Here is a 13,844-nt window from a genome sequence, read left to right as displayed (position 1 = left end):
GCCTGACCAACTGGCAAATTTATGGGGGGAATAAAATGCTATTGCAAGGTGGTTGAAACAGGTAAAAGAAGATTGAAAATGTATAAAAATGCCATCTTTATTTAAACCCAAGCTACAATGTCACAAATAGCAAAAGGGAATTAACTGACATGAGGAATTAAGATTTGACTTCAACTGACAGAAACAAGTACTTCTGCAGTTGAAACAATCAAGATCATATTACAGTCCTGTGGACAGATACATCAACACACATTTGATATATCATAACTCCCCTAAAAAAAAAACAAATTGCAAATAGAAGGGACTGTGGAAACAAACTGAAGGAAATATAGAAGGAATAACAAAAGTAGGCATCTAGTTTTGACAATACAATGTCCAAACATCACGTGCTCAGAAGAAATTTTACAAGAGTGACTGACAGGGCCAACCACAAAATGAGTCCTTCCGCTCAACCATACATATCCTCACGATCAGCATTGTAGATTTCACCCTCCTGTAACGAGGCAAAGTTTAGGAAGTGCGATGGTCGATGGACTTCGTGGTAGAACTCCTTGGGGTTGGCCAGCTGCAAGTCGTACTTCATGTTAGGGTCGTGACGTACACCTGGATAAAACGAAAAAGGAGGTAGGGTGGTGAAAATCATAATTCTAAAAGGTGATTGTGATTCTGGCACAAAGCACAATAACGTTTTAAAAAGGTACTTACCCATGAAATTGTAGTTCCAGGAAACTTGGCCCGGTACCATGAAGAAGCCCAGGAAGCGGTCAGAGAGCAGCATTTGGACTCTCTCATAGTGCGACGGAAGGTAACCTTTCGGGTTGTTGCCCTTGTCTGTGTTCTGTCTGCCCCACTCGTAGCCGCTGGGTGTCAGCTTATAGGCCGTCAGTGTGCATGAGCCTGGCGTGAAGCTGAAAATTAAACAGTACTAAGTTGTTGCCAAAGGAATAAAAATGCAATTAAAAGTTCACAACACACTTTACCCAATGAATTTGTTCTTTTACACAAGGTAAAAATATAATTAAATAAAAGGGGACACCCGTCCTGATTTTTCTCTCCAGTTAAGATATAAAATTCACAATCTGTAGTTCAGTTCTTCAAAAAAACTGCACAACTCGATAAATACCCCAACATTTTTTGGCATTTGTGCATCAACAATATAAGCACAGATAGTCTCAAATCAAACGTTTACCTGCATGTGATGATGATGGTCTTTTCTCCATCCCAAGAGGGATTGTCAGCCATGACCTTTGCGTGGGTCGTGACATCCTGGGGGGACAGCTGTGGTGACTCGTTAGGCTGTGTGTGGATCCAACCAAGGGGTTCCATTTCCTTTGAGAGCGGAAAGTATTTCGAGTATGAGTACTTCAAATATTCTAGACATTGATAACATTGTATGCAGAACAAAAAGGCCCTTGCTGAAAAGGAAGTAAGGTTTCTGTAATCTTACTTTCAGGTATTCGTGTCCTGGCAGCTGGTTGGGCAGATGCACAGTCTGATGGGTGCCCCATTGAGGAACCATGACGATACAACGGATCTCCTTTACCTGGGGGTTGTCAGGCGGGCTGGTGCCGTACAGGTAGCCTGCAATCTAGGACAGAAAACAATCTTAGTGTATACTAATGAGGCTTAAAAAGGGTCTAAAGTCAACTGGAATCAATTTGTAAAACTATCAACTCTGCGCCATACCTGTGCACGCAAATCTGAAATGCAGATGAACTTCTTGAGAACATTCTTGGGCAGGATGTAGGTGTATCCTGTTTCCTTGATGTCATCAGAGGACACGTAAATGTGGTTGGTGCGGAGATGGAGGTTGGCAGCAGATATAGCTCTGGCAGAGGAAGTATAACGAGCACTAATTACTCGATTCAAAAACTACAGTAAACCCCCCAAGATAGGCACTACTTCAATTTTCCACCTACTTAACATTTTTTTACAGTGTCAGTGATGTCTTTTAGAGATAAAAAATTCAATTTGCCACATACCTGACCCTCCATTCTGTCTTGGAGGAGAAGGTCTGCGTCTCATAGTTGGATGTGGTGGAAGTGATGATCTCGTCACCGTGTTTGTTGACGGTGCGTGTCTGTGTGGCGGTGAGTTGCGATTGCTCTTTGGTCTGCTTCTCAATCTCGGCGATCTGCTGCCGTTGCTGCGAGGGAGCAGAGATCTCCATCCCCAGGATGATGTCACGGATCTCAGATTGGGTCAGTGATGCCACGTTTACACTGGAGGGGGACAGCAGGAGATACGTTTTGGGTGCTCAGTTCAGTTGTTCTGTTACTCATGGATTACACAGAAATTCGGCTTGGAGGCTTACTTGTTCTTTTTGCCATAGTCAGCCAGAATGAGGTCTTTAAGTTGCACTTCCACCTTGATCCATTCTTCATCCGTGAGAGTGGGCCAAATATGATGAGGCTCGGTGATGGTGGTCTTATCAGGTTTCAGGATCACCTTGGCGCGGTCATTGTTGACGTGGAGCGCTCTGAGGATCAGGATGAGTCGAGAGAAGGCCTAAAGATGGAGTAAAATCGCACAAAAACTTCTTACACTGGAAAATAAGTCAGTTTCGAATTTCAATTTCCTGATAGCAAAAGAATGACAAGGAGAAACCAAAACTTAAAATGTCTGCATTTTGGTAGAACACAGGAAGACTTACTGTGTAAGAGGAAATGGTCTTAAGCCAGTCATCATAAAGGTTGAACAGCACCATCTGAGGCTCGGTAGCTTTGAGGATGAGGTCTCCAAACTTCTCCACCTTCAGACAGGCCTGGAAGGGCAGCTGCAACTCAGAGCCCTTGATGACAATGTTGGGGAAGTCAAGCAAGTGGACCTGAGGAAAGAGAGGGATGCCGTTAGAAATGTAAGGCATTGAAGTTACATGAACAATGAGAATGAATAGTTTATCATGAATCCATTAATACCAGCCGAGACTGAATGTCTTACCTCCAGAGGATCCAGCATACCCTTCCTGGTCACAATGATCTGCTTAGGTTGCTCCTCCACTGGGAGGGAGCGGATCAAGGCAGCAACTTCTTCTGCCGTCTTCCATTTGGCAAGCTACAAGGAAAATTAGGCTGCATTATTAGTGGGTATCAACATTTTCGATTTAATGTCAAATCATTAATAATGGTTGTTAATTGTTATTTAAAAAGAAAGCAGATAATGATGTAATTGCTCTCCTAAACCAAGAAGAACCCCATTATTGTGATCACAGAATTTTAGTGTGGGCAATTTATGTTTAATGCTCTTACCTGGCCCAGACGTTTCTGTCCGGCCCACACAGACGTGTGAATAATCTTTAGGAAAAGCTGACCAGTCCTGGGGTTGAAGATGAAAATGGCTCCATTGATGGGTTTGGTGGTCAAGTTGCCCTCAAAGGTCTGGTGAAAGGTGAAAAATACATCTGAGCATTAGATGAGTTGGAAAGAGAAAACTGATAGTGTATTATTACATGGAGGATATTCTTTAACATGAGGCACACGAGTCGATGCACACCTTATGGATGGTGACTCTGTAGACGTTGGTGTCATCCACAAACCAAATGATTTGGTTAGAGAAGAGCTCCCCGTAGTTCTGTGAGGACAAGTATGGTTCAGTGGGCTCTGAGGAGTAGAGCTGAAGACCCTTGCGGATGCGCTCCCTGAGCACATACAGGGCAGGGTTGGCCTTCATAATCTTGGCCATGGCCTGTTGGATCAAAGGCTTGCTGCCCGGGAACCAGTTTCCATAGCCACTAAACAAAGACAGGAAAAAATAATTATGTTCATATGTTGAGGTTAACATAGAAACAGCAAGCACAAGGTCACAATTGCTCATGACGACACCAACCTGTGGAGGTTGTACGCCAAGTCGATAGCAATAAGCACTCCAGTGGGGGAAGGGTAGATACTCATGTTGTCCGTGGTGTAGTCCAAAAACTTGGCCCTGGCGTAGCGCTCAATGTCATGCGAGTCATAGTCACCCCAACGCAGCTGAATGTCAATCCAGTACTTCTGTGTGGTGGTGCTGTCCATCACATCCCTGCAAGAATAGAAGCATCAAATTTATTCAAAGATAATTTGTTATATATACACAATCATACGGAACTTTCACATTTTTCTAATATCATAAAGTCATACTTTGAGTCTGCAAGCAGAGATGGCCGAGAGACGTTCCACTTGTAGGACGCAAAAAGGAGAATGTCGGCACAGGATGAGTTCATCTTGTACGACTTCCTGGGGTGGATGGTCTCCTTCTGCACAGTCTCGATCTCGAGAGCATCGAGCTCCTGGTCAAACACCTGAAAGCCAAAACAATCGCATTTGTACCAGAAGAACATGAGATTATAATCTCGTATTTTCTGTTACACCTCAGGAATAGTACCAGAGAACTGAAATCAAACCAACCTGACAGAGATCCATGACAATGCTCTCGTGGATCTTCTGCCACAAGTGAGCTCTGAAGATCTGAATGAGGGAGATCTTCAGGGTAGGAATCTTTCCATGCATGAAGATTCCAGTCAGATCAAGCTGCACCTGGAAACCCACATATACCTACAAACGAGAAGCGAGAGAAAACTATTAGCTTGTGTTGATCTTAACACCCAATATTATCTTTAACAAAAAATATATATATATATATAATAAGTAGTGATTCGATCGTTGGACTTACATTGGCTCTGTTGATTGTGGGGGACCACCAGAGAGTGAAGCGACGGTTGGGAATTTGATTCAGACCAGACCTCTGAGCATTTGTCAGCTTCTTCCACTTCATGGATTCCTCAAATCCACTGGCCTTCTCCCTGTGTGCCGGAAAAAAAAACAATCGATGTACATTGAAGCCAAACCATAACGGTTTTGTTTTCACTCGAGATGATTGCTTTCCCATAATTTCTCACCAGAAGAGACCCTCCCAGGTGGGGAAGTAAGTGCCTTTGAAAAGTGTGTGCTCCAGGATGCCCTCCACACCACCCAAGGCCTGGATCATGTCTGTGCGGTAGTTGTTGAGGTTCCACAGTTTACCATCATGCCTCTGGTGGGTCCACCAAAACGGATTTTGCTTTAACACCTGTAATCCACAGAGAAATTAAAATGTGCATCACACCAATGTTTACCGTCTACTTTCATGTGCCAGTCACGTTTTGTTGTGTGTTGCATTTCAATCGTCACCTGGTATTGTTTAAAATCTGTCCGGACTCTCCAGCCTTTGTCATAGGCCAGTGTGTGTCTGTCCTTTTGGAAAAGGGTGTTGATACGTGGGATTCCTCTGTCCCACGAGTCCTCTAAATCCTCCAAGGTCAGTCGCCTGGGAGACAGAAACAAAAGAACAATTGTTTCAGTTGGAATTCAAGCTCTTTATGTATTGTTAACGCCAACTAGATGACCAAAATGCATACCGCTGGATACCTATTAAACTCACATGCATTCCCAAAAATTAAACACGGGGAACTAAATTGCCACTTTGAGGGATTATAAATATGATAATGTGACTATTTTCCAGATAAAACTAACCGTGTTAAGCACATTAAAAAAAAAAAACCCTCAACAACAAACAAATGATGAATCAATCCATTGTTAACAAGTGGAGACAGGTTTAAATCGGCAGAGGGACATACCTGTTCTGTGCAATGGCCTCTTGCCTCTTGAGAGCATATTCTGCCCACACTCTCTGGGAGTCAATGAACTCACTCTCCCATGGCTGAATGTAACGGTACAAATTTGGAATGAGTTGGTCCTCTTCATGACTCATTCCAGACCTGAAGTGGGTGATTCCCACGTCTGTCTGCTTGGACCAACTGGAGAGAAGAGTTTGTGTCTTTAGAACTTAACCAATAATTAGTTTGAGTCAAGTAAAGTATGACTTACCGCAGATCAGACTGTGGTATGAGCACGTGGCCCATGGACAACATGCCCAGGCCACCCAACTCTTTGGGAGTGTAGAAAACAACAGGCGGGAAACGGCTAGGCATTTTAGAGTTCAGCCCGATCTTGATACGAGTTTGAATCTTGTTCTCACACTTGACCAGCAGGTCGAGCAGCTCCTGAGTGTTGACTACTGCTTCGCGGAAGTAGGTCATCAGGCCAATAAGAGCTGTGTTCCATTTGTTTACAATCTGGAGGTATAAATAAGGGGACATTATGATACAACCACAAGTTTCAATGTTTAACTCAACAGATCTCTATCTTTTTACCTTTGTAAAAGTAGTTGAGCCTGAAGCCATCAGAATCTGGCGCACTCTGTTGTGGAAGCGCTGCATTGATTCATCGTCCACACGAAGGAAACACTGAGCTGTCCTCTCCTTGGTAACCTACAAATGCAAAAACATTGAGAATTTACTATTGACTTTTTATTGCAAAAATCATCCCATTATTTAATGGGATAATCAAGAAGATAACCAATCCTAAAAATGTTTGATCGTAAGAGCACTAAACTCTGATATTCCTCAAAGAGAGAAGTTTGTGTTTTCTCACCTCATTCTGCAGATTCCAGACACCATCCTTGTGGGTGAACTCCTCATAGCTCGTTCGACATTTCGGCAAAATGCGGCACTCAAAGCCACACATGTTGAAAAGCAGGTTGGGGTTGTCTTTGCTGTAGACTGACACAAAGCTGTTCTCCCACTGGACTGTGGTCACAGACCTTGGCAGACGGTTCTTGATGTCCCAAAAGACGGCACGGCCACTGAGGACAATTGAATAAGTTATGGACATTTATCAAAGACCACTTTAACCTGTGTGTGTGTGTGTGTGTGGGGGGGCGGGTCGTCAGGACTTACAGATTGACATCATGCTTCATCAGCCTCATGCGGGCATCACGTGGCCAGCACTTTTTGTTGTTGTAGCCCACAATGTTTTCATTGTTGGGGTCAGGGTGCTCTGTCAAGTACCTCTGAATGAGGTCCCTCGCCTCATCAGCAGAAAACCTGGTGAAGGCATAGAAACATTAATTGGTATTTCAACTAACAAGCCAAATTTGACATAGACGATAAAAAAATATACGATTAGACTAAGCAGATACGGCAGACAATTCTCAGAATGAAATTTCGTCCATCAGATATAGGCTGCTACAGAGTTGTTTTTCAAACCTGAAGAAGATGTGAATGCGGTCAATGTAGCGGCAGTACAGTCTGATTGGGTGGGCACTCTCTGTTGCCGTATCTTGGAAACTGAGGAAATCGTTGGGCATTTGGGGTGGACCTGCCATCTCGCTGGCACGGTGCAAACCCAGTACCAGGAGATCCATTACCAAGCCGTAGTACTGTACAATGAACGATGCAAACTGGAGGCCACGGATGATGCCATAAGAGTTTGTGTGGTTCATGTCCTAGAAAAGAGGTGTGTGCAGAACAATCTGGTTTAAAACTGAAAAGACTGAGCAATGTTTGATGCAAATCACGCTTTACCTTGTAGTTGATGACAACGTTGTTCTTGGCTGTCATATAATCAGCAATGTTGTGGTCAACAATAAGACGTAGCAGCCTGTTGAGCAACGTCAAATCGATCTTCTCATACATCTTCTCATAGCGTGACTCTAGCATTACATTGCACTCTCCTTCTGCAGTTTCCCAAACATCCTGCAAGTTGTTGATGCCTGCAAAGAACAAGGATAACTACTTTTAGGACACAGAGCCTTGTATAGCTGAAGTTTAATTGTTGACAAGTCGGACCTTGGCACCACTTATAGACGAGCAGTGGAGGTGGCTCGGTGTCAGCTGGTTTGATCCAGGGTGGGAAGAGTCGCCTCTTGTCTGCTTCATACCACAGATATTGATCAAGGTAGGCGTCTGTGATCTTCTCCAGGGGTTCCACATCATACACTGGCACCAGGTGGCTGTACAGGTCCATAAATTCAATACCCACCTAGACATGAAAGAACAAGGGCTGAGTGTGATGAGGGGTTTTGGGTGCAATGGCTAAAACCACGGCAAAGAACGTTGAAGCGAAAAGTTATCAGTTTAAAAAAAATAAAAAAATAATCTTTGCCGACCTCTTTGAAAGCTCGCTGTGTGAGCAGGTGACGCTTGATCCTGGACAAAGCCTCGTGAGGGTTGTCATAAGCTTGCTCGATCAGCCCAAGCTCTTCCCTCTGAGACTGGTTCAAGCGAGATTTCACACTAGAACACACACACAACACGAGACATCGCTGAAGGCGTGCATCTATTGAGTGGTAATTAATATTACCTTTTGAATGGGCGCTTACCTGTAAGCCTCTTTAAGCCTTTCCAGAGCCAGGATTAGCAGCTTGGTGTCATGCTTGTATGACAGTGGAGGGAAAGGGATGGGCGAGAAACGTCGACTTTCCAGCCAGTGAACAGTTGTGGTATAAATGGCAACAGCTTCCTCAGCTGTGATGTAGGGACCATCCTGAAAGGAAAATATGGATACAACGGTAATATTTCAGACTAACTCAAAAAAGAAATAAAACAGAATATTGAATTCTATTGAAAGAAATGTCTTAATGGCGACAACTCAACTGCAGGTGCAGTCAATAAACAAAAGCCACCATTAAAGATAATATTCCTCTGATTCTTACGCATATGCAAACAGACCAGTGCAAATGCGCCTTAGTAAGAGGTTTTCATGTCAAGAGAAATACTCCTATTCGTGCAATACCTTCAAGTAATTGTGCTGTCTCTCCTGCTCAGCTTTCAGGTACAAACGGGTCAATCTTCCCAGGTTTTTTTTGCAGACCGTCTTGTCTACAGTGGCCCCGCGGCGGATTCGCTCACGGTTATAGTGGGCTGTGTTAGTCCACCAGTCAGCTTTGGCCTTCACATACCGCAGGATCATGTTTTCAATGGGTGTTGGCAAACCAGGTACCTGCAGAATTTGAATTCTTTAGTTAAATGGAGTTAACACAAGCAGTTCCTATTATTATTACATGTAATATAGAACGTGTGAATGTCATTTTGCAAAGGCTTGCGAGGTGCCCACCTTCCATGGGATGTTGGCCTTCCAGCACCTCCAAGACTCACTGAGATGCTGCAGGATTGTCCGGGCTTTGTTCTGTTTGATGCCCTCAGGCATCATGTCCAAGATGTCGTGCATCACAGCAGCACGCAATTCCAGGTCAAAGTGGGACTCCACACGCTGTTTGGTCACAGTCTTGGCCACACCCTTGGAGTGACGTCCTGCAGGGGAATTTAGTCAACTATTCACGCAAAATGACATTTCAAGTGTCCAGAACACTGCAGTTTTGACTTTGCATCGTATTATCGCCATCTCCTTTCATACAATATATAGTAACTGAATGATTAGAATACCATTATCTGATCAACTCATAAACTACATGAGGTGCTTGGTAAATGTTTACATCTCTTATTAACAACAGTTTCATGATTACAGAAAAACCTGCCGCATCACTGGGTCCTGCAGCATTTTTAATTTGATATATATTTGGTAAATGACGCTAAGTGCAATACAATCATGAGCATCAAAAGAATGTGACCCACCTTCAAATTGCCTGGCCAGCAAATTTCCAAGCCACCTCTCCAACAGTGGAGTTATGCCCCTCATGAAGAAAAGCCACACCCTCCATCCAGGTGCCCAGAAGCCACAACCTGGTCCCTTGCCAACAGGACCCTGTGTTAACAAACAAAACGCGAATCAAAAGACAATCAAGGCTTTCAGCATCTCTGCTGTGACACAATGAAAGTCATATTGGTTAAATACAAATCAATCAAGAGAAAACCTGAATATTCATTCACGTTACAATTCCACTCACCGTATTAAAGCGGTAGTAGATGAGATGTTTCAGATCTTTGCACATCCGGATTTGTCTCATCAGCTTGTACTTGTACCGGTACATGCCAGTTAGCTGGCCTACATGAGCAAAGATGTACTGCAGTCCATCAGACAACTAAAATGCAAAGATGTGCATTTAGTTCTACAAAACTGCTAATAAAACTCAGAAGGGCAAAGTTTTTGTGTATAAATAGCTAGTACAACCTGGAAAGCATCCACATTTCCCAGTCTGTACTGAACATGACTGTCCACCACCAGCTTGCTGAGTCGCAACACCTCTCGACAGAGATGGAAAGCGTTGCCAAATCTTGACTTTTTACGCTCCTGAGGGACAAAAACAAAGTGTCATGTCGACAAAAACACACACGAGGCTCCTAAACGAAGAAATGCTTCAAATGTTCGTTAGCCTTTGGAGATTTATGTTGAAGTCCAAAAAGCAAAGGCTTTTTAGTTTTCACCTTTGTGGTCAGTGTCTTGACAGGCTTCAAGTTGAAGTTGTAGTCCAAATGTAGGTAGTTGAGATTCTTTCGGTGGATAAGCAGATTGAGCATGTTGTAACCCTGCCGGCACACCTGCAGGCCCACCTCCACCCAGTCGAGCTTGGTGGACTGAAAGAACTTTGTGGACTTGAAGGAACGGAAAAGGTACCTGCAAAGGAAGGAGACAAATGTTAACACGCAATCAATGCTGATGAGAAAATACACTTTAAATAGAACGTCCCAAATAAATCTGTAATGTCTGCCAAGACACACCTCTTTTTCTGGGCCTTGGGGGGTCTGTGTTTAAGAGCATTGAGCACATAGTACTTCAGCAGTTTCTGGTATGACACACGAACTTTTACTGGTTGTCCTGCAGGGCAATGCTCACGATACCTGAAAAACAATTGACACTTCTCTTTAAAAAATAAAATAAATAAATAAATAAAATAAAAATACCTTATTGTTTTCTCAAAGATTACAAATTTGTCAAAGTTTTGTTTGCTCACCAATTCTTGATGAGAGGGATATCTATGGCTCTCCTGGTGCGCCCTGAACGCAAGTTGAAAGGTCTTGGCGCCCACAGCAGAGCAATGCCATTGGCTGTGTTGTCAGTGTACAGAGGTGTCTCCTTGAGGAAGGGCTCCACAAACTCTGGAAGCTCGAACTCCTCGTCATCGTCGGGAAGAGGCTCTTGGCTCTGAAAGAAAGCAGGAAGTGATGACAATATGTTCAGAAAGTGTTAAGAATTACATGAATTGTTATAAAATCCCATTAATTAGGTATTGTTTGGAAACATGAATGGTGACAGGCGAACTGCACCTGCAGCCAGCAATAAATAAATGTCACCACTCATTTTAATATTCCTCCAGTTCTTACACACATGCAAGCAGGTCAATGCAAGTGCAACTCAGTAAAAGGTCATGAAATACTGACAACTTTGTTGAAAAACGATAAGAATTCAGAATGAAACACATTGGTGCATATCACATTGGGATTGGATTAGAACCACATTTACCTTGACTGAATGCCTGTGTGAAATGGGGTTGATCAATGGATCAAAGTAAAACGCAGGCAGATCTGGGTCCTCTGTCTTGATGAACACCACATTTGGTGTGTGGTACCTGCACCCAGAAAAAATGTTCATACGTCTAACGAAAAATAACAAAATACACCCTCAAAACAAATCACCTTAATGAATTTTTAATCTTTTATTTAAATCAATAGAATTTTAAACCGAATGCCACTGCAGAGGTCGAACCTACCAGGTGAGGTGGACATGGTGCGGTAAGTTGTTGTACAGGTAGGGGAAGGCGATTTTGTACTCTGTCCTGATAGGCTGTCTGATGATGATCTTGTTGATGTCATTGAACTCATTCCAGTCTTCATCCCTATAGAAGAAACCAAAACAGAATAAACATTAAGCTCAAACATTTTTGCTTGAAATAGTACGACACAAGATATGTGTTTAGCATTTGAAAATAATGTCCCTGAATAATATATGGGTTTTAGTGAATTGTGACAGTTCTTACTGGAGGTTAATGTCTCGAACAAGAGGCTCAAATTTTGGTCCTCCAGGTATAGCCATGTTTAAAGCCTTGGATGTGAAGAAGGCCTTGAGATCAAACAGGTAAAAGTAGTTGTAATCAACCAAGTCTGTCAGCAGTTGGTTGGCCAGGCGGTAGAGTGTGGACATCATGGGGAGTGAGAACTGCCACCGACGGTAAGTGGTGCCATTCACAAACCTGAAAAAGAAACAAGGAGCGGGATTGAAGTGATTTTTGGCAAAAAATAAATTCAAAAACACAATTCAAAATGCTTTTTACTTTGTTGTGTCTTTGAGGGGCTGATGCTCATATAACCATTCCACGACAGGACCATCCTCCTCTGTGTCCAGCTCCATTTGAATGGCCTCCAGCGGTTCGACATCAAGTATGTTGTCTGCGTAATCCAGCGGCGGCTCCTCATCATCAAATGGTGGAAAACGCATCCTCTTGAAATGTCGTCGGTCACGCTTCTCTCGGCGCATCATGATCCACATTGTGCTGAGAAAAAGCCAGGATTACAAAAGATTCTCATCTAATCAAGCATATGATCTGTCACAGAGGCCAAAAGAAATATTTTAAAATGCTATGACAGTGTGTCCAAATAAACTGATAGCAGCAGTTGAATTAGAATAGACATGGGAAATACTCCTTACCCCCACTGGGCAATATAGACTGGCTCGATGACCCAAGGTATTTCATTCACAAATGAAATGGCTCCAGTAATGTGGTACAGTACGGGTACATCTCTGATCTGTTCCCAAGGCATCGGCATGTTCTCCAGCAGTTTCAGCACTGCATGAGGCATGTACTTGAGGGCACTGTTTAAAAATAGATAAATAATAAACTGTTAGTTTAGATAGCAACTGTTGAGTTTGTTTCTCCACCAATTGACTTATATTTCAACCATGCACACACAGACATTCTATTCTACTCCACTTTCTGTAGATTGAGCTTCATTAGATAATTAATGCTTAAATGTATGTTTCAATTCTTACCCTAAGTAGACCCTTTTGTCATGCCGAAACTTCCGATTGGTCATATCACCATGATCCCTGATGATCTTCCGGACATGTTCAGGAGGCATGTCTTCCTTCTGAGCATCCACAAAACCAAACTTTCTCTTCTCAGAGTAGCGCTTTGCCTGCAACTGCTGCCATTTCCTCGCTGTGTGGTTGGAAAACATTTAAATAATGACGATGCGTCTCATCTCAAACATATTTCAATCTGCGTAGAGGCGGCAAACCTTTCTCTTGGAGTTTCTCTTCAGTCATGTAGTCTGGGACTTGTGGTGGAAGGGGGACACCCGGAGGCGGGACCCCGGCAGGTACCCCGCGAAAGGGGAATGCAACTGCCATGGTGCTTCACAACACTGCAAACAAGACCAGTAAACACGCAATATAAATATGAGATACTGGATTTACTTTTCTACAATGGCCAAGTGACGGTTCATAGGGTGCATATTAAGTCCCTATTCACATTATTTTCTCAACTGAACATTCTAACGTTAAGAAATCAATTTACGTGGTTCGAATAAATTGCTATACACAAAGCCGAGGTTAGCTAACATCACACTATCTAGCTAATGTTAGCTAACACGTTGTGAAACGGCAACAGCGTAAACAAGAAACAGATCCGATTGTATGAAATTATAAGTTTAATGTATAACAATGTGGCACTATGTGTATTTCTATTATTATGGGATATGATTAAAGCCTTGTTTCAAGTTTTTCAACTAAGCGCAACAATGGCGCTAAGGCCTAACGTGGTAATGGCGGCACATAAGCTAAACGCTAAACGATTAGCACGGCGGCCAAGGAGAGGAAGTTACAAAGTCAACACATACAGGATCGCTCACCGTGATCCCTTCACTCCCACGACGATTTGTTGACGTGGAAAAACTTTTTGTTCAATACACGCTCTTGTTTACTAAAACATGTCTTGTCTAATGCAGTTTGGCTTCTGGACACTGCATCGCACACGACGACCAACGATGGTCTCACGCTGTACGCTAACTAGTCGAATTCTGAACGGCAAATACGTCAGAGGGATGACGTCCCTTACTGATATGAACTCGGCCTACGTTGAAAAATTGCGCAGGCGCT

The 13,844-nt window shown here is 43.1% G+C and overlaps 1 protein-coding gene across 2 annotated transcripts; it reads right to left on the bottom strand.

Annotated features, from left to right (window-relative positions):
* Positions 1-79: 79 nt before the first annotated feature.
* Positions 80-13,766, bottom strand: prpf8 (pre-mRNA processing factor 8). Of its 2 annotated transcripts, none has more exons than XM_049726705.1 (43): positions 13,598-13,766; positions 12,986-13,111; positions 12,738-12,906; positions 12,396-12,560; positions 12,022-12,240; positions 11,728-11,940; positions 11,461-11,586; positions 11,214-11,319; positions 10,705-10,895; positions 10,472-10,591; positions 10,178-10,367; positions 9,924-10,043; positions 9,700-9,834; positions 9,428-9,557; positions 8,910-9,106; positions 8,589-8,795; positions 8,176-8,339; positions 7,963-8,089; positions 7,643-7,835; positions 7,379-7,566; positions 7,061-7,299; positions 6,752-6,898; positions 6,447-6,657; positions 6,167-6,283; positions 5,841-6,088; positions 5,591-5,770; positions 5,145-5,280; positions 4,874-5,043; positions 4,648-4,777; positions 4,383-4,529; positions 4,116-4,276; positions 3,826-4,017; positions 3,493-3,730; positions 3,249-3,377; positions 2,941-3,054; positions 2,654-2,827; positions 2,315-2,508; positions 1,983-2,222; positions 1,687-1,828; positions 1,448-1,588; positions 1,190-1,329; positions 706-908; positions 80-603 (listed from the first exon to the last, which is right to left on the bottom strand). In XM_049726705.1, exons 2-43 carry the CDS (start codon positions 13,095-13,097, stop codon positions 449-451), a joined length of 7,020 nt encoding a protein of 2,339 aa, XP_049582662.1. In that variant the 5' UTR covers positions 13,098-13,111; positions 13,598-13,766; the 3' UTR covers positions 80-448. The 2 variants fall into 2 exon arrangements, with proteins under 2 accessions (XP_049582662.1, XP_049582661.1); XM_049726704.1 differs by having other exon boundaries at positions 13,586-13,762.
* Between the last annotated feature and the right edge of the window lie 78 nt (positions 13,767-13,844).

The sequence above is a fragment of the Syngnathus scovelli genome, chromosome 7, assembly GCF_024217435.2.
Source record: "Syngnathus scovelli strain Florida chromosome 7, RoL_Ssco_1.2, whole genome shotgun sequence".
Classification (NCBI taxonomy): domain Eukaryota; kingdom Metazoa; phylum Chordata; class Actinopteri; order Syngnathiformes; family Syngnathidae; genus Syngnathus; species Syngnathus scovelli.
This window is presented reverse-complemented; position numbering and strand designations above follow the sequence as displayed.

Excerpts from the sequence above, each read along its gene's own strand:
- prpf8 (XM_049726705.1), bottom strand. The coding sequence starts at position 13,097 with ATGGCAGTTGCATTCCCCTTTCGCGGGGTACCTGCCGGGGTCCCGCCT. Across the intron at positions 12,907-12,985 it reads AGAGAAACTCCAAGAGAAAG|CGAGGAAATGGCAGCAGTTG; the intron begins GTTTGCCGCCTC and ends CCAACCACACAG. Across the intron at positions 12,561-12,737 it reads GACAAAAGGGTCTACTTAGG|TGCCCTCAAGTACATGCCTC; the intron begins GTAAGAATTGAA and ends ATTTTTAAACAG.